We start from the raw sequence: 20981 nt of genomic DNA, 5'->3' as shown, positions 1-20981 counted from the left end.
CAGCTGAGACTTTGATCTGGCTGTGAGTGAGGGGATGTGCATGCAATGTGGAACTCAGCAAATATTTTCCATTTTCTACCTTTAGTGTTCATGGTTGTGGCTCATTGAACTCACCTAAAAATTAATATCTGTATATTCATCAGTAAGGGCCTGTGTGATGGGGTGTTAACCTCACAATAGTTTGGAAAGGATTAATGTAGCCCACAAAAGGTAAATTAATCTGTTGGCCACAGCAGAGAGGTGATTAGTTTTAATAAACAATCCCTAATTAAGGGTGTGGCCCCAGCTGAAAAGAAGTAGGCTGGGCTGGTAGAAGGAGGTTGCAGTGTGGAAGCTTGCAATCATATTCTAGGCTTAGTTGAATGAAAAGAGAAAGTCTAGGGGGAGAGTAGAAGCCCAAGCATACTGACTCTGAAGGAATGGTTTACAAGTGAGAGTTGTGTTTGTGGAACTTGATAGTGACGGAGTAGGAAGCAGTCCAGGGAAATAACTACAGAGTTTGGGATGGATTAGACAAGGGTGGGGAAACTGCCTACTTCCCTGGATCTGACCCCCAAGGCTTGGGTCTCTCCCTGCAGCATTGGAGAGCCTGCACTGGTGCTCCAGACTCCCCCATTCTCCCATGGGGCTGGAGAACACAAAATCTACTAGCCTAGGCTCCCTAGTCTCTGGTATGCAAGGGGAATGTAGAGTGTCTTTCTCCTTTTCATTTGGGGGACATATTGCTTCTCACTTTTGTGCAGCCCCCAACTGATTTTTCTGTGGTTCAGCAGCCACTGACTCAAAAAAGGTCCCATGCCCCAGGATTAGGCCTTATACCCAGAGGAGCAGATGGGCCTCAGTTCACCAGCCACTGAGCGAAGTAGAATAGCTTTGACTTAAAAGCCTTCTGAGAATGCTATCTGGGCAGTCAGTTTGGTGAGAGCTTGAAACTCTGAAAGGCAGAAATCATGGACTAAGCCATGAAAAGGGAGTATATCTCAACTCACAAAGATGAAGCACTGCAACTCCTGGAGTGTGAGAGGGGCTGCAACACAAAGAAGAGATGGAAAGGAGTGTCAGATTCTCCCCCAGATGCAGCTACAAGGAGGCACCCCAGTGGTGAGTAGAGAATCCCATTATAACTTGGCTCCTGCAAAAATACTTTAATACATGTCGAAGTTCCATTCATGTGTCAAGTGCTTTGCTGTATCAGGACTCAGAGCTTTGACTTTCAACAAGAGAGCAAAAATAGGGCCTTCACCAGGACTTTTAAAATGTTTTCTAATACAAACAGTGAGAGAAGATCTGACTTATTTACTCAGTGCTTTGGTTACTGAAGCATAGCTGGGTAGTTCAGCATGCACAGTGAGATGAATGCCAAGTAGAACTAGTTCCAGGAAATCTGGCAATACCGGACAATAAATTTGATCAGCATATGCCTGTCTGGCATTAATCGTGTGAAGACTCATCATTAGGGCTGGAAATCTGCTAGAGACTGTGGTGAGAAATTTATAGATGCGGATAGTGAAAACGGAGGGAAAACACATCAGCTGCTAGCAATGTGGGGAAAGGAAATATAAGCTGGATGTAGGAACAACAAATCTTCTCTAACAATGTGTGAGCACACTAGATCTCTTAGAGAGAGAGTATGAAAGACCATTGCATGTAGTTTAACAGTAGAATTAAAGCTCTCATGGTGACAGATTAGCAGATATTTGTAGGATAGGCATATAGGGTTAGTTTCTGGTGAAAAATCCTAGAGGATCTAGTAGAACTGTTGCAATCCAGTTATCTTGCTTGAGAGATGGACAAAGCTCTGTCTCAGATTCATGGGGAGCAATAACTTAAACATATCCCTTTCTTCCTCCTCAAGAACCCATAATAAGAGGGTTTCTGCCTAAACCAGTAGGGGGAAGGCTTTTATTGCAGGCTAAATGAACTGTGATTTATATGACTAAAAACTGTATTGACTGGCATTTACCTGTAGCTTATGACTTGTCATAGTGTGTTGAGAGAGACTTTGTGCAGGAGGATTAGCATTTAGATTCAGGCTCAGGGGACACTTAATGTTTTTGACTGATTTCCTTTCAATGTTGTCAGAGACACTTATGCCCCCACCAGCAAAATGGGTTAAGTTGATCATTTCAGGGAACTTGGGCTAAAATAACAATTCATTGCATATCAAGACAACCACATCTCCAGCAAAAACAACTGGGTTCCTAAAAGGGATGTGGTGTAAGTAAAATTTGGACCACAGTGCCAAAGCCTTCATAAACTTCTGTTTGAAATAATGGCTCTCCAGTTTAAATCATCCAAGTATGGATGTAGAATAGTTGTTGTCAATAAGTGTTTTAAGAAGGCTAGCCAAAGGACACAACTATAAATTAGTAAACATCTTTGCCAAGGGGATGGGTGGGGGACCACAGATCCATATGATGCTTTCTTCCTTCTTCCTGGGGCTTCTGGATATGCACATGCATGTGGCTTCTCTGCCCTTACCAGAGTTATTAGAGTGGATGAACTAAAGAGTGTATTTCTATTCCTTCTTTCCTATTAGATGTCAAAGGAGGTGGTTGGCCTTCAGGAGAAGGTGAAAGTGGGATAATGTTCTTCTCTTCTGTCCTCATAAGGAGGTGTGGCAGAATTTGGGGCAGTCAGGAGTGTGCAGTGTTTTCTGTCTGGTCACAGTGGTTTTGTGAGGGGCAGACTGCAGAAGGAGGATGCATGCATGAAAAGCTAGGAGTACCTCAGCCACCTTCTCCCTCAACCTATTCTAAGACTGGAATACATGCACGAGCCAATGAAGTCCTAGATCAGTGATCTCCAACCTTTCTAACCACAAGATTACTTTTTCAATTTAAGAGCAATGTATGATCTATCTCAAACCCAAATAGCCTTGCCCCACTTCTTTTCTGCCCCTTCTTAGAGGCCCAGTCAGGATCACCTGTCAGGGGCTCCGAGAGCTACAGGTATATCCTGATCTACTGGCTTGTACCACTATCCTAGATAGTTGGAAAGAGGCTTGTGAGCCCCTGCTGTGGGTCTTTGCAGCACAATATTAAAACACTGTAGTTAATACTTAGAATCACAGAATGCTTATACTATATTATTAACCAGTTACAGGCAGTCCCTGACTTACGCGGATCCGACTTATGTCGGATCCGCAGTTACAAACGGGGCTTTTCTCGCCCCGGAGGACACGGACTGTGGGACCTCATGGTCCCGCCGCCCGTGTACTCCGGGGCGAGAAAAGCTGATCCACGTCTCCCTGGTCTGCAGACCAGGAAAACACGGAGCAAAGCCGCGGAGGGGCTCGGGCAGCGGGACAGCCCAGGTGCGCCTGGGCTGCCCCACAGCCCCAGCCCCTCCGCGGCTTTGCAAAGCCTCGGGGGAAGCCGGCAGCGGGACAGCCCAAGCGCGCCTGGGCTGCCCGGCTGCCTGATCCCCTCCGCGGCTTTGCAAAGCCTCGGCGGAAGCCGGCAGCAGGACAGCCCAGAAGTGCCTGGGCTGCCCCACTGCCCGAACCCCTCCGCGGCTTTGCTCTTCGTCTTCCTGGAGACCCCCCAGCAGACCAGGGAGACACAGAGCAAAGCTGGGGAGGATGCGGGTGGGACCGTCCAGGTTTCCCTGGTCTGCTGGGGGGCGCAGCTAGTGCGCCCCCCAGCAGACCAGGCTTTTCTCGCCCTGGGGTAGAGCAGCTGGGGCTGCTGGGTTGGTCCTGCCCCGGGCTTCCTGGAATCAGCCGCTGATCAGTTTCAGCAGCGGCTGACTTGGGGACACCTGGGGCAGAGCAACTGGGGTGCTGCCCCTGCGGGGACCTACCCGGCAGCGCCCCAGCTGCTCTGTCGTAGGCATCCAGATTCAGCTGCTGTTGAAACTGATCAGCGGCTGATTCCAGGCAGCCCAGGGCAGAGCAACTCTGCCTCGGGCTTCCTGTAGTCAGCTGCTGGTCAGTTTCAGCAGTGGCTGAATCTGGAAGCCAGTTCCGACTTACATACAAATTCAACTTAAGAACAAACCTACAGTCCTTATCTTGTACGTAACCCGGGGACTGCCTGTACATTGACAATTTACAGTAAGTTATGAACCTATTTGCTGTGAGAATACAATAATTGTATAACTAAATATAATGTGTGATCATAGTAAATGAAAGTGAATTCACACTATTGTGGCTCTTTTGGGTAATGTTCATGACTAATTTGGCTCCTGAATCATTGTTTTATTTAGCCTCTATGCAACCTGGGCCCCAAACCTCTGTTCAGCCTCTTTCTCCTCTTAAGAGGTCTAGAGATTCCCTAGTTACCTGGTGAAAGAAGCCTTTCCTCTCTGCTACAACTACTTGATCTTCCTCTCTTCTCTATAGCTTCCTAGCTTCCTGTTGCTCTTTTAATCCATTGATTTCTGTGAAGTGTGTGCCCTTAAGTTATTGCTGCACTGCAGTGTAAGTCAGGGCCAGCTGGATCCCAACCTACCCTTTTATTTACACAAAACTCCCTCTGACTCTGGCCTCAGCACTGGAACTCTACACTGTAGGTGGGCTGAGCCTCTGCCTTCCAGCCCTTAGATACAAGTCACCCTTTTATTGCTGCATTAAAGAAAATACAATTGTATCTGAAATTCTGATGACCTGGAGGAAAGTATGGAGTAGTGGTTCAGGTTTATAGGTATTAGTTTTTTGAGCTTGTATTGTTTTCACTTGTTTTTGCATGATGCTTCCCTGTTCTACTTTTGTTTTTTCTAAATCTTCATGAAAGATTTTTAGAGAACAAGTGATCTTTATTAAAGTTCCATAAAGAACAAAGACAAGCATAAGTGGAAATATTACTATGAAGATGAGTGGTTGTAAACAGATTTTGAGACTGTGGGAAACTTGGCATCACCCATGATAAGTGAACATCCAGTTAATCGAAATCATGCTGCACCATAGATTTTTGCCGGATTAGAGAGGTTCAACCTGTATAAAGACAATTGTGATACACTTAAGCAAACTTTGTGGACCAGTGTCAAAATATTAAGACCAAAAGAGAGTATATTATCTTGTGTGTTTATTTTTGACAGAACAGATGAACTATGGACTAACAGATGAACAATTTACTGTGGTTTGGCATTGTATACAGCAATGGTTAATATATGCAACAGCTGTGGTTTCTGTGCTTATACAAGGATCTTTAGATTTATGTTTCTTTTTGAATTTCCATTGGAGAGCTATGTATTAATTTCTGCTCTTCATAACTTACGGATTTTACATGGCTGCCTTGAATATGGCAACTGATCTTCATTAAGAACAATTGCCCAGCAGTAGCATATCTCTAGTTCAGCTAAATGTGCCAGCATAGACAGTGCAAAATGACTTCATGTCGCCAGGTTCTCTCATCCCACAGGAAGCACCCTCTCTTTCATCAGAAACAGAATGACTCTCTTGTCAATGTAGCAAATTTGTAAACTCATAAGAATCTTCTTTTGGAACCTCCTACAGAAATGCAGAGTTTCAGATGTGAAAAGACAAGGACACAGTAGTATTTGTTTGTTTTCAAACCTCTCTCATTGGCTAGCTTATTGGGTTTTTTTTACATAGTTTCTGGAACATGCACATACAATCTGCCTGTGAATGGCTAAATAGCTACATGTAATGCCTACTTATGTAAGACAGGATCTTATTTTTTTCCTCTAACAATCATAAAGAACATGACTACCTGACCTCTAGAGGATGCTGCTTCTGTATGTAAGTATTACAGTGCAAACAGGCTATAAAGCTATGTGTACCTATTTTTAGGTATTCAATAATCAGTTTGAGATAACCAGAAAGGGGCTGTAAGCAGAGTTGGTTGATAATTTTTGAGAAAATGCTTGTTTTACCTGAACATAAATTTTTAGACAATGTTCATTTTTTTCAAGCTTTTAAGAACATAAGAACGGCCATACTGGGTCAGACCAAAGGTCATTTAGCCCCCAGTATCCTGTCTGCTGACAGTGGCCAATACCAGAGGCCCCAGAGGGAGGGATTACAACAGGTAATCCTCATGTGATCCCTCCCCTGTCACCCATCTCCAGAGAAACAGAGGCTAGGGATACCATTCCTACCCATCCCGGCTAATAGCCATTGATAGACCTACCTCCATGACTCTATCTAGCTCTTTCTTGAACCCTGTTAAAGTTCTAGCCTTCACCACATCCTCTGGCAAGGAGTTCCACAGGTTGACTGTGCACTGAGTAAAGAAAAACTTCCTTTTGTTTGTTTTAAATCTGCTGCCTATTAATTTCATTTTGTGACCCCTACTTCTTTTATTGTGGGAATAAGTAAATAACTTTTCCTTAATCACTTTTTCCATACCAGTCACGATTTTATAGACCTCTATCATATCCCCCTTTAGTCTCCTCTTTCTAAGCTGGAAAGTCCAAGTCGTTTTAATCTCTCTTCATATGAGACCCATTCCAAACCCCTAATCATTTTTGTTGCCCTTTTCTGAACCTTTTCCAATGCCAATACAGGCAGTCCCCGGGTTACGTACAAGATAGGGATTGTAGGTTTGTTCTTAAGTTGAATCTGTATGTAAGTCAGATTCAACTTAAGAACCCCAAGCGTCCCCAAGTCAGCTGCTGCTGAAACTGATCAGCAGCTGATTCCAGGAAGCCTGGGGCAGAGCAACTCTGCCTCCGGCTTCCTGTAGTCAGCGCTGGTCAGTTTCAGCAGCAGCTGACTTGGTGACGCCTGGGGCAGAGCAGCTGGGGTGCTGCTGGGTTGCTCCAGTAGCGCCTAGAGCGGCGCTGCGGGACCAACCGGCAGTGCCCCAGCTGCTCTGCCACAGGCGTCCGGAGAAAAGCCTAGTCTGCTGGGGGGGGGGGGGCGTACTAGCTGCGCCCCCCCCCCACCCCAGCAGACCAGGAAGACACGGGCGGCGGACCGAGAGGCACCACGGTCCCGCCGCCTGGGTCCTCCGCGGCTTTGCTCCCAGTCTCCCTGGTCTGCTGGTCACCAGCAGACCAGGGAGACGGGGAGCAAAGCCTCTGAGGACGCCAGCAGCGGGACAGCCAAGGGGCCCACTAGTTACCTCTTTCCACTCTGAAAATGTACCATTTATTCCTACCCTTTGCTTCTTATTTTTTAACCAGTTATAAGTCCATGAAAGGACCTTCCCTCTTATCCCATGACTACTTACTTTACTTAAGTGCTTTTGATGAGGGATCTTGTCAAAGGCTTTCTGGAAATCTAAGTATATGATGTCCACTGGATCCCCCTTGTCCACATGTTTGTTGATCCCCTCAAAGAACTCTAGCAGATTAGTAAGGTATGATTTCCCTTTACAGAAACTATGTTGACTTTTGCCCAACAAATTATATTCTTCTACATGTCTGACAATTTTATTCTTTACTATAGTTTCAACTAATTTGCCTGGTACTGACGTTAGACTACCTGTCTGTAATTGACAGGATCACCTCTAGAACCCTTTTAAAATATTGGCGTCATGTTAGTTATCTCCCAATCATTAGGTATGGAAGCCGATTTAAAGGCTAGTTACAAACCACAGTTAATAGTTCTGCAATTTCCCATTTGAGTTCTTTCAAAGCTCTTGGGTGAATGCCATCTGGTCCTGGTGACTTGTTACTGTTAAATTTATCAGTTTATTCCAGAACCTCCTCTAATGACACCTCAATCCGGGACAATTCCTCAGATTTGTCACCTAAAAACAATAGCTCAGGTTTGGGAATCTCCCCATATCCTCAGCGATGAAGACTGAAGCAAATAATTCATTTAACTTCTCTGCTATGACTTCATCAACTTTGAGTGCTCCTTTAGCATCTTGATTGTCCAAGGGCCCCACTGGTTGTTTAGCTGGCTTCCTGCTTTGGATGTACTTAAAAAAACATTTTATTATTACTTTTTTGAGTTTTTGGCTAGCTGTTCTTCAAACTCCTTTTTGGGTTTTCCTATTATATTTTTACACTTAATTTGAGAAAGTGTATGGTCCTTTCTATTTTCCTCACTAGGATTTGTCTTCTAAAAGATATTTTTTTATCTGTCACTAGTTCCTTTACCTGGTTGTTAAGCCATAGTGGCACTTTTTTGGTTCTCTTACTGTGTTTTTTTAATTTGGGGGTATACATTTAAATTGAGCCTCTATTATGGTGGTTTCGAAAAGTTTCCATGCAGCTTGCAGAGATTTTACATTTATCACTGTTCCTTTTAATTTCTGTTTAACTTCCTCATTTTTGTGTAGTTCCTCTTTCTGAAATTAAATGCCACAGTGTTGGGCTGCTGTGTTTTTTCCCACTACAGGGATGTTAAATTTTATTATATTAAGGTCACTATTTCTAAGTGGTCCAATTATATTTACCTCTTGAACCAGATCCTGTACTCCACTTAGGACTAAATCTGTAAATATATTGGGGTTTGGTTTCTGAAAATTATTATAGAACCTAAAATTGTTGCCAAAACCTTTTTGGACCCAGAATGTTGTTAGATTTTAGTGTTTGGAAGTTGTGGCTTGAGGAGTGTGGATTGGGTGGGGAACTTTCCATAAGAAATTTAGAAAAAAACAAACCACCACCACCTCCATTTTCTTTGAAGAATCCATGAAAAATATTTTTCGCACTTCTGACCAGATCTAATAGTAGAAGACAGTTCAACCCCAAACGTTCTTACAGTTTAGGTCCCTGATCTGCAATTTACTTAAGTGAGAGAACTCCTGCACTCCTACAGAGCCTCAGTAACTTCAGTGGGGTGCCATGGGGTCACACCAGTGAAGTGAGGGGTCAGTGGACAAGACAGACAAAAGAAATATTATCCCTAGCTAAAGATGGAAAATTGAGTGCAGAGAGGTTGTGTCTTGCCAAGTTACACAGGCAGATTCTCCCAAAGGTAGGGGAATTGAATCCAGGTCTTTTGAGTCTCAGATCTTAACCTTAAGGATATCCATCAACTAGTTCTCTTCATAGTCTATTGCTCCAACCTTTGACCTTCCTTCCTCTTATTTCCTGCCTACTGCTTTCTCATCCTCACTCGTGTCACAGAAATGTAAACTCTTAGGAGCAGAGCCCATCTTTCTCTGACTGCTGTGAAGTGCTGAACATGCTCTGGCAGTAGAAATTAATTGCTATCGATTAAAAAAAAATCTAATTGTAAGCACTCTTGTCTGTATCCTATATAAGTAAATTTCATTTTAAAAAATGTCAGAAGTGCTGTTAGCCCACTAACCATTTGTATGTTTCGATAGATTTAATAGAATCCAGATGGCATACCATATTTTTTCCAAAATATTTTAAAGTCCATGACAGACAATTGTCTCCTGCTGACCAGAGATCCTTATTGAGATGACTGTAAAACAAATGTGTTGCTTGTTTCTATTAGAGTAGAATGGTTATTGTGAAGCAGTTCCTGTAACTTTGAATAGCAAAGAAGAATGAGTTTTATATTACATAAACACTGCTCATTCCATAGGCTTAACAGAGATGATTAGCAACTCCTGCAGGAATTGGCTGAGCAGTATGCATGATGTATGTGATGCTATAGTACTCACTTGAAAGCAGTTGCAAGTGTTTAGGGATGCCTTTCAGTGTGCAGACAGAGTTACAGAAAAAGCTTGAGCAATGAATGGCCCGAGAGACTGGAAGTGCAACTGCCAGTACAACTATAGGTCTGGACAGTAGATAGCAGGAGTTATCACCATCTGAGTTCTGTTCAGTGGCCTATCTGAAACGAATCTGTTGGCCTCATTCTGGTGCCTGGTAGACAGGCCTTAATGCATTTCCTCAAATGGTAACTTTTAGTCTCAGGAACCAGTTCTAATATTGAAAGAGACCCTGAAGACTGAATTACTCTCTTATCTCCATTGATGGCCCCTTTGGGTCAGGGTTGAGGCACAAAGGTAGAGCAATGTGGGAAATCTTGTACTGTTGCTTTTCATTCTGTGCTTTCTCAGGAAAAAAATACTTTAGATTTTTCTAACTTAGTCCTGCTCTTTTTTTAAATCTGTCAAACAGGAGCTTCATGCTCTGTCAGTAAAAAAATTAATTAATTATAAAGAAACTTCAGGGTAAGTGGGAACCAGACTACAACTCAAAGATTAAAGAGTTACTCACTGGTAAAAACAAACTTACTCTCTGCGATTAAATATGTTTCAGATGGTTGCTCAGAACAGCAATCAAACTGTTACACTGAAGCCAAACTCATGTTCTCCTCTGGTGAAGCCCTGATGTATAGAAACTAAGCTGTACTACTTATTTTGTACTGACTTTTATGTAGTGTATGCATATGAACTAACTGATTAATGGAGACGTTAAGCATTGTAGAAAAATACTGGAAAAGAAAGACAAAGGGATTGTATTCACTGGCTGCTCTGTATGAATGATCATGTGAAATACAGAAGTCATTGAACCCTTTGCACTGTGGAACAACTGGTAAATTAAGAAGTTAATTGTGATGTATAAAGCAGCTTCAAAACACGCCAGTTCAGCAAGAAAAAATCCGTCATTAACAAGTGATACAGTTTTTTCACTAGTTCTTTCTCAGATTGCTTACTGCTGATACAGATATTCGGGCAGATGGAAACTCAAAATGCCTTTTGGCAAAGAGAGTGTAGGATAATTTTTAATATTTGCTATGCTCTGTTTCCCACTGACATGGCCATATCTATCAAGGAAATGGACACAACTATGTTGTAACATCTTTAACAGATCAAATCTTTCTACTATAAACTCAGTTCTTTGTATATTACATTAGGCAGTGCTCGTGGGAGGGTCTGACTCCATCAGAGCTTCTTTTGGAGGGTATTTCAAGGGGGGTGATGCTCAGTGTCTCTCCATCCCCACCTTTCACCCATGAAATGAGAGAGAGAGGGAGAATGGTGTTCCTTTTGCCAGCAGCCAGACAGAAGAATGGAGAGACTATATCAAGCAGGAGACTAAGGACTGTACAATTAAACAATGGGTCTATAATTCCAAATGAGTCAATAGGAGCTATGGGTGCTCTGCACCTCAGAAAGAATCTGTCCCAATCTACCACTACAAAGAGGTGTTGGCATATGCAAGCACTAAGTTTTACATCTTCTGAAGTAGAGGATTGCTGTGGGTGTGTTTAGGATTTGGAGCACAGAGAAATGTCTTGGGGGAAGACTTCAGTCTATCAAAGGAAACTGGATAGGATTGTGATCATGCCTGGTACAGGAATAGAGATCACTGATATAGGGAATCTTGGCTTTGAAAGAGGAGGCATTGAGTTCTAACAGGAAACTGATTTTTGTAAGAGGAGAGAGACCATGAACCAGGTTGTGGACTGACAGATAATCTACCATTGTTGGGAAAGATGAGCGTTTGTTTGTTGGATGAAAGATGTTTGCAGTTCAGAAGATGATGATTAATATACTTCAGAGGTGCAATGATATTTAGAAAATAATGCAGAATGCAAATAATATGCTGTCTTTTAGAAACCTGTGTTATAGTCAGGTGAAGCATTTAAAAGGAAAGAGCATGTTATAGTGTGTAAGTTCACTCTTACCTGTGTCCTTTGTGGAAACTGCCTCAAAATAAGATGTTGCGGTCTGCTGCCAGACATGCAATAGTCTCTTTGTTCTACCTGATGTTACATAGGACACTGCTTCTTCTGGTACACATGTTCACTGGCTGAGTCATGTGACTTTATATCTACCTTTCTAGAAGAAAGCTGGTAAGGATTTTTTTTACAAAATACTTTAATTGAAAAAGATTGATCTGTCAAAACTTTTCACAGAAATATCAATTTGAATGATTTGTTTGCAAAATAGAATTCCTGTTTTCCAGCTATCTCTTTAAAATTAATCTGATTTCTGGCAGATTGGGGTATTCTAATTTAATACTGAGGATATTAATATTAATCCTTAATACAATTTATTTGACCAAAGTGGGTGTAAAACAAATTAATTTGGCCCATTATTGAAATTTCCACCAATGTAAAATGTTTGTATATGATCAATTATGTCTTAAAATATTACCTGTCTACATTATTTTGGAATAACATGTTACTACTTTTGTAAAGTCCATGACAGATACATTTAAAAACTGATCTAAGCAATCTTCTTCAAACATCACTTCTCATTTTTAACAACCTACTTATCTTTTATGTTTAGACCAGGGGTCTCAAACTCAACTTATCTTAGTGCCAGTGCCTTACCTTCAAATCTTCCTAGTGGGCTAGCGGGTACCCCCTTCTGGCAGGGCGTGGGGTGGGGGTCTCAGCACATTCTCTCCCCTGCACATCTCCCAGTGCCTCCTGCTGGCAATGCCCTCTACTCACCCATGGGTCCACTTGCCCCACCTACGGCCTCTGGGCAATTAAAAGCCTGCTGGGTGGCCCTGCCACCACCACAGGGAGTGCAGCAGGGCTAGAGTAGCTTCCTGCTACTAGCTCCATGCTGCTACTGTCAGGTTTTTGTGACCCAGGGGAAATGTGTCTATAGGTGTAAGCTGTGAAACTATTAACTCCTTTTGTGAAACTGACTAGATATCAGTGATGTCAACTCTTCTGATTTGTTCACAAGCCTCCTGATATTTGGAGATTTTTTTTTCTGCAAAAAAAGTGTTGTTTGAATTTAGCCAGATCTAAGAACTTCACTACCTGATGCCTTATGCACTGCTCTCCACTGTTGTCAGACTTAGTAGATTATGCTTGTTTGTTGGTGCATGGTATTAGAAGGGAATGCCAGCTTTCCTTTCCTTTCCAAGGAAGACTTTAAGTCTCATGGTTTGTGGAATAAAGCTAGAAAATGTGTGCTAAGTTCAGCCATAGACCTTAAACATCAGAAGCCAAATAAAAAGACCCTCAAGTGTATTTTCTGTGATTTCAAAAGCTAGTCTCTTTTGGGAGGGAGGGGGATGATTTGTGAGTTTTGAACTCTTATATTGCCAACCCCAATATATGCAAGTTGATGGTGTCTCCCCCTAAATCCAGGAGCCTTGACAGAGACCTGGATTCTACAAAAGACATGAAGTGAGTCTTTACCCTGACACCCCCATGTCCTCACACTGGGATGAGTCCTACCCCTGCTAACATCTGCTCCATTGCACTGGAATCCCACCTGCTCCCGCTAACATCTACATCCTTGCGCTGGTGCCCCCTGCCTCCTCCCAGGAAAACTAAAAATGCAGAAGCACGTCAGCTTGGACAGCTTCCTTGCCAGCTCAGTTTGCATTGTAGTGGAGGCAGCTAAGTGCTTCCCAGACTGAGCAGCACCCTTTGTGGCCAGGACTATGTGAGTGCTGCGGGCCTGGGTGTTTTTCAAAATATTTTGCAAACCAGATTGGGGAAGTACTTGGGCCACAGACGGCCTGTAGGTCAGGAGTTTGAGACCCCTGTTTCAGATCTATATTATCCCAATGTACTGCTTTAATGCTCGATCATTAGGAGAAAAACAGTAAAAACTTCTGTTTCTCATGGAGAGGTGAAGTCCTCGGTTATATAAACAGCAGAGTGAAAAGAACAGTCAAGTATTTCTGCTGCTGTTTGGAAAGTGAAAGATAAAGCTAGATGTGTTTTGAGACTGTCTTGGAAATTGAGTTTTCTGAAAGCTGTCCAGGTGTTACTGTAAGTTACTCAGACTGAAAAACAGATAATAGCTGCTTTAAAAAAACAACTGCTTTTGACATTTCTTATAGCACCTCACTTATAAGGGAAATGAGTGGCCTGTGAGATATGTGATTTTCACTATTGTCCCTGCCACAGTTACTCTCTACTGTAAGCTCCATTTAGCCCTTATTACTCAGGCAAATAACCCACTGACATTTTGCCAGAGTAAAAACATGTTCAAAAGGTCCCTATACATCTTAAGACCCAATCCTGCAAATACTGAATGGAGTAGTCCTTAAAAGAACAGCTCTGCTGAAGTTAATGAGACAATTAGGATGAGTTGGTGGATCAGAGTCTTACACTTTCTCTGTCCTCCTTCATCCCCAAAATAATTCCTTTGCTCTTTTCTTTATTAATGTATTGCATATCAGATAATTTTTAGACTAAATAACAGAAGTAAACAAGTGTACACTACTACTGCATTTCCATGTAATTTAATTTAAATCTACTGGATTTCTTGGTTGACGATCATATTCATTAGACACAGCCCTTACTCACATGAGTCCACAGGGTTGCTCACATAAATAGGAGATGCAAGGAAAGGTTCATGTATGTTGTTAAACATGCAATTCTTCTCCTGTGTTTCACTGGAAGGTTTTCATTTAAAAGTTCATTAGACAGAATACTGAATACCATCTGGCCTAGGTCAGGTCAAGGGCAAAATAATAAAGGTTAAAATTAGCATCTTTTTATCCCACTTTTGTAATATATTTTTCCTTTTTATGAATAAAAATATATTCATAGTTCATAAAACTAAGTTCTGCTAACCAGACCATTGCTGGAAATATGATCAAATTATGGGCAAAATTGTGTGAATCAATCAAATCATAGGCAAAAATAAAATAATTTGCTTTAAGAAAGCAATAGTCCCTAGTTTAGTGTGCAGGGTTTGTTTGTTTTAAGAAAAAAGCATCTGTGTATAAAGTCACAGCTAGTCCTGACTGAAGTAAAAAGTGTTGCAGTGCTACCAGCTATACATCAAAGTGATGAGTGGGAATGCTAAATCATGCCAATTCTTTTTCAGTAATCTACTTTGCTGATAGATTAAAAATAGTTTTTCACTAGATGGTGTAAATTTCCAGTAGGCTGGTCATAGGGCACAGAGAGAGCAATACCCCAGAGATGTCTGTAGCATCTGTGAAGATCTGGTGTTTAAGACTGAGATTAATGACATAATAGGTTGTTAATCTACTGACACTTTCTGTCAGTACTTTCGAATAGGAAGAAAGGAGATGAGGCTAATGTTAGACTATTCACAACTTCATTTTTCTATGTCTAAATACTAAGAGAACTTTACTTTCTGTAGCACAAAGCAACAATATAATTTTTAATGCTTTCTGCCGTGTTGTGAAACCACAGGTTGCACGTCTATAAATCAGGACACTGTTAAGCTGAACCATGGATGTTCCAGGATCAGAGTGTTCTGGCACATTTGTGTGTGTGTGTGTGGGGGGGGTTACTGCAGGGGGGCTGACCAAGGGTGGTGGCAGGAACTGGAAAGCCAATGCGCAGCTCAGCTGGGCTGTGGGAAAAGAGGGTTGTGGCGGGGAGCCATAAATGATCTCCTTTGGTCCGACAAATGGACCTGAGGGTGCTGGATCAGGGAGATCTGACCTATATTTAAAAAATTCTTTTAGATTTTTTTTCTAGTCTTAATACTGTCAGACATAAATACTATAGCCTAAATTATCCTTTGAGTCTTATTCTATAGGCCTGATTTTGCAACTACTTTCACTGTTATGTAATCAGTGGGCTTTTATATGTAGGCAGTGGGAATGAACCCATCTGTAACAGCTGGGATTGTAAGTGAAAGTGGAAGTTAGGTGGACAACATTATTATATAAACATTTACTGCATTTTTTTCTGACTGATCATTCCATTTATTAGACACGGCCCTTACTCACATGAGTCCACTGGACTGCTCACATAAGTAGGAGATGGGAGTCAGGCCCATTGTGACGGGGCATCCCAGCCCCGCACTGGCTGAGGGGAGGCTAACCAAGCCCGCTGGGCTGAGAAGGCCCCTCCCTTACGGCCTTGCTGGGCATGCTCCAACTGCTGGCCTGCTATAAAGGCGAGAGAAGCAGCTCAGTTGGGGCTGACCTCTGAAGGGGAAGGAGTTCCTGCTGGAACATAGGAGCAGCCGCCCTGACTGTTGGAGCCTGAAGCGCTGCCCCAGCCAGAGCTACAGCCACAACCACTGCACCGACATCATCCACCGCAGCCTGCGGCCAACCTAGCCGCCATCGCGTCCACTGTCGCCGCCTCACCGGACGCTGCTGCTGTATCAGCCGCTGTACCAGCTGCCGTTGCTGGGCCTCTCAACACGGCTACTGCAGCGAGATCTGCCTGCACAGGTGAGGCCTATGCCAGTAAGGGGCACGGGGTAGGAAGCAGCCCAGGGTGGGGAGCAGGAGGTGCATCGGAGGGCTCGGTGCATTTCGGGGAGGACTCCCTGCCGAGCCAGTGGTGGGAACTACCCACCACTGATGGGGCCCTGGGCTGGGGCTTAGTGGAGTGAGAGGGCCCGGGCCCACCTACCCCACCACACCCTTATGCCCCCTGACAAGGGGCATTAGAGGCTCGGCTGCTGGGCAATATTGACCCCCAGACCGGGGAAGCCAGAGACTCGGCTGCTGGCCCATATTGACCCCCAAAGGGTGTGGGGTGTGCCCCTTGACACCCATGTATGTATGTATGTGGCTAGTTTTGTTTATCATTTTTACAGTATGCCTCTACTTCGCCAAGATTTCTATAGATTCGTTTTTTCCTCATCTTTATTTTGAAGTACTTTAATTTTCTCTTTTCTCCTCTTACCAATCAGTTCCCATGTTTATGCTGAGATCCATTGTTTTTTGACAGTCCCTCTTTTTCTACCAATCATCATTTCTGCTGCTTCAGTGACAGCTATTTTAGAATAGTCCTAACATTTCTCTATGTTGTTTGCTTCATAGTCTCTGAGAGGCTCAAATCTGTTTTTAAGCTTGAGCAGAATGCAGTCCATAGTTCAGAATCTTGCAGGGTATTTTTTTTTTAATGTCAAATGGCTTGGATCTCTCGACCATCTTTTCCAGCTTTTAAAGCTTTAATTTAATGCTTACCTTCAGTAAATAGCAGTTGTTACCTATGTCTGCTCCTCGAAAAACTCTCGCATTTAGATTGTTGTTTTCTATCTTTGATACAAAATGAAATAGACTATATATATATATGTATTTGACCATTTGGTGATACACGTCTTTTTGTGAATGTCTTTGTGCTCTAAATATAAATCGCAAATACTAAGATTGTTTTCTATACAAAATTCTAGGACTCTAGTACCAGTATTTGACAATGTTCCAGTTGTGTGAGGGCCTATAACTGTTTCCTAGCCTCTCCTATCCTTCCCAATCTGGACATTGAAGTCCTCCATAACAAGCTCTAAATCATAGCTCAGATTCCCTCTACCACATTTCCTAGTTCTTTTTAGAAGACGTCTTTATCCTCTTCATCAGCATCATTTGTGGGTGCATATAATTGTACTACAGTACACTTTGTATGTCTGAATTTAAATCTTGCTGTGAGTATCTTGTCTGATCCTGGCTGCCAGGCCATTAGCAACTGTTTCACAGCTGTATTCATTATAATTTCAATTCCTTGCACATGTTTATTTCCATTTGAATAAGTAATTGTTTTGTCCCATGATATTAGCAAGCCTTGATCTTTCCATCCAACCCAAGGGCTTTCATCATCTGCCATCGTAATTGCATTGAAATGCTCTCCATCTTCAAGCCAAGGCAAAAATTTCATGGTAATGTGAGCAGTTTATGTAGCTTGTGAGTTTTTTACGGTGAAGGGAAGCTATCCCATTGATCAACGCTCCTTTCTGATCTGGGCTTAGGACCAGGCTCACGTATATCAGGAAGTGTCATCAATAATACAAAGTGTTGCCTCTCTACAGGCTGATGGTGCTGCCTCCTCGGTGTTCTCAATCCCTCCTGGCTCAGGCATGAACACACAAGCTGAGCTCTCATAGCTTTATATGGCATAGTATTCAAATAGAGGGTTTGCTAGATCCGTGGAAGTAATTCTAAGTAATTCTAGAATTTGGGTTAGAAATTCTAAGTAAAGGCTTGAAAACACATTCTTAATTCGTCTCTCTGTATGTCTGAATACTGCAGGATAACAATGTGAGAGACTGTTCCCTGCTTGTGTTCTACTCCAATAATTAGTAGACAGAACAAAATTCATATTGAAACTGGCTTTCAGCTAGAACACTGAGCTTCCTGACTAGTGGGAGTTAGGGCTGTTTATATAACTTTAAATTTTTGTTTCAAAATGTCCATGAAATTGCCAAGTGAAGCACTGGAAACGGAAATGTACTTTTTAGCAACAGATCAAGCAGCATCAGTGCAAGTTTCACTTAATCTTTACCAGTATACTTTACCTCTCACTGAATGGAAAAAGATATTATAGTATCCATGCATAGTTAAGCCCTGGCCACTGTGCTGAGGTTGTATGTTAATGCCAGTTGTAATGTGGAAGGAAATAGATGGAACCAATTTATTTGACATAAAACCTCCATTTGCTTTGTTCCTTTGGTATAAAAGGGATCTCTTGGAAGCTACAGATGTTCTATAAAAACATGAATGTGTTGAGTTACACACTTATTAAAGTACATTTGATTGTAAAGTGACAAGTAGAGGAAAAAACTGTGTACAGTTATGTGGTTATAGTTGAATATGGTATTCATAATTAAAACACAAGGGCAACTAATGCACATTTGGACAGTCAAGGAAAATAGACCAATGAAGAAAAATAGGATAATAGTTTGGTCACCTGGTATCTTGCTCAGTGTGGCTGAGGAAAGTTAGTCACATTGCAAAGTACTGCTAATTTTCTAATGATTATATCCTATACTTTACAGCAAAAGTGGGAAAAGAGGAACTAAATAATTAAACTACCTCAGGAATATCTGATCTAGTGGACTTTCCAGTACTAGTGGCCTATAACAAATGGTTAAAAGGTTATATGATTTTGTTCTGATTTCCATTTGATATTTTTCAATGCATTAAATACCTTCAACTACTTTGGTGAGATGGACTATGCTAATTCATTTTTCTAGAAGCTGAAATAGTTTTTTCTCAGACAATGACTTTATCACATAATAGGTGAGCTGAAATTGTTTGAAAAACTGTGCAGTTTCTACCAAAGACCATTTGGAGGGTCTGTATGCAGTATGTTTGAGGAAAGACAATTAGGTAATTTTACTTTTCTCGTGGAAATTGTCAGGAAGTCCTGAATGTGTCTTTACACCATTATATAGAGAACCATATGTGATTAATTTGCTTGTAATTCTACAGTCATAGTAAACCAGACATAGTAACAGCCACTGTTGTGTTAGTTGCTTTAATTTTATCCATTAGGGATGGAAAAGATCTATTAGATCCAGGTCATATATCAGAGTAGGATGCAACCCCTCCAGTAGCCTGAGGAGGTATCAATATTAAACTGATTCTTCACTTCAACACAGTCAGCTCATCCTTTACCCCTAGTTCTTTCCTAATTTTGTAAGCTGGCTCAGATTCATTGCTTGTGTGTGCTTTTGGCCATATGCTTAAAACATGTAGCTTGTAAAACAGTATTCATAGGGGGAAAGGTTAACATAACTTTTTGCAAACATCTGGTTATTCTGTGGCCAATAAGTTCTCTAATTGTACATCTAAGTTTAAATAAGCATTTACTAGAGAATAGCTGAACCCAATCTTGTCTGAGCCATGGGAAAGACTGTTTGTATTGTCATTTTGTTCACTTCATCATGCAGTTTTAAATATTTTAAATAAAAGGCAGAGAAAATTCTTTTGTCAGAGTTCCAATGTGTACAGAGAAGGCCACTTAATCGCCTAAAGCAAGGAGGGGCAATAATTTTTAAAAGGGGGCCACTTCAGAAATTTCTTGTGCTTTCTCCCCCCAACCCTGATTGGCCTATGATGGGGGAGCATGAGAAATCTTTCCCTCCTTCTCCGCCCCCCCCCAAAAAAAACAGCTGGCGGTTCCCTCTAGGTGCCTAGCAGAAGGAAACCTTCATGCTCTCCCTGCCCCAGGCTGTTTGGGGTAGGGGAGTGGGCAGTTTCCTCGCCCCTGCAAGACCACACGGCGGCTAGAGAGAGACACTGGCAATTTTAAAACTGCTAATGGGTGTCTCTAGCCAAGCACCCCCCAAGCAGGGCGGGGACAGTATGTGAGAGACTCTGCGCACTCCCCTCTCCCAGGCCCTGATTGGTCTGGGGGTGGGGCGCATGCAAAGCTCCCCCACCTTCACCAAATGCATGCAGCAGCTAGAGATAAATGTGGCTGTTTTAAAGCAGCTGATGTGTGTCTCTTGCTGCTGTGGACTCTTGTGGGGGCGGGACAGGGGTGGGACAGGGTGTTAAAGGTTCAGTTTGAAGGCTGTTCCAGGGAGAGAGGACTACCACAGCCCTCTCTCACAACAGCTGCTTGGAGCCAGGTGAAAAGTGCCTCTTCATGGCTGCTGCAGCTGCAGCTCCAGCTGGGGGAGAAGTAAATGTCCCCTAGCTAGGACAGGTCCAGCTTTGTCTGCCCTTATGCTCCTTAGACTGAGTGAGGAATGCAGAAAACTGTGTGCTTTCCTCTCACTCCCTGACAAAGGGGAACAGCCAGCAATCAGAGCCGGTCTTAGGGGCGGGTGAGCGGGACGGTCGCCTAGGGCTGCCATTTTCAAGGGGCCGTCAGTTTAGGGGCAGGCCACGATCTCTTCTCCCCCTCCCCCTTCCCTCTTTTCCTAGTTACTCCCTGGCTGTTTAGGGCTGGCCCTTCCGGCAGTGTCCCTGTATTGCTCTCCCTAAAGCTGGCCTGGTTAGTGGGAGACTTGACGTGGGGGTCACGGACAGAGAGGTGTACCTCCCACCACCCAGTTAGCCCCTACCTGTTTTTTTCTATTTGGTTTTCCAAGAAGTAATCCCATTCCATGCACATCCCACTTTCCTGGCACAACCATACCCTTAATTGTTATGATTAGAGGAAGCTTCATATTGAGTTTGGTGGTCCTAGCTTTTACTGTTTAGAAGGAGTTCTTGAACAAACAGATGGACAGGCAGACATACTCTCTCAAATATAGAAGAGATATTGTGTCTGGAAACCCAAATACATCTTTACCTATATAATGTATAAAGATTGGTCCATTGTAAATTATTTACGTATTAAAATTGATGTCACTCAAGTCTAATCCTGGAGCTCTTAGAATCTGAAATCTGATTACTGAGATGTACAGCAGAAGGTCAGAATCTCTGTATAGCACATTTACCTATGAGCTAATAACTCAATAACAATTATAGCAATAGTAATTTGGTGACAACTTTGAATCATTTTTATTAGCCTAAATAGTTAGGACAAGTGTTCCAATCTCTTA

General features: G+C 42.5%; 1 protein-coding gene across 11 annotated transcripts in view; it reads left to right on the top strand.

Annotated features, from left to right (window-relative positions):
* Positions 1-778: 778 nt before the first annotated feature.
* The window catches only part of CBR4 (carbonyl reductase 4), a 169949-nt gene continuing 149746 nt past the window's right edge, over positions 779-20981 (top strand). For 4 of the 11 annotated variants that reach the window (XM_075931143.1, XM_075931148.1, XM_075931149.1 and 1 more), the window contains exon 1: positions 1078-1101. Coding sequence is in view for 6 of the 11 variants with exons in the window: in XM_075931138.1 (XP_075787253.1) it covers positions 994-1101 (108 nt within the window). In the remaining 5 variants the exon portion in view is untranslated. Of the gene's footprint in view, positions 1102-15669; positions 15934-20981 lie in introns of those variants that run through there. The other 7 variants (XM_075931141.1, XM_075931151.1, XM_075931138.1 and 4 more) reach the window with 6 other exon arrangements.

This window comes from Pelodiscus sinensis, chromosome 5 (genome assembly GCF_049634645.1).
Source record: "Pelodiscus sinensis isolate JC-2024 chromosome 5, ASM4963464v1, whole genome shotgun sequence".
Classification (NCBI taxonomy): Eukaryota; Metazoa; Chordata; order Testudines; family Trionychidae; genus Pelodiscus; species Pelodiscus sinensis.
Note: the sequence above shows the minus strand (reverse complement) of the source record. Positions and strands in the feature narration are given on the sequence as shown.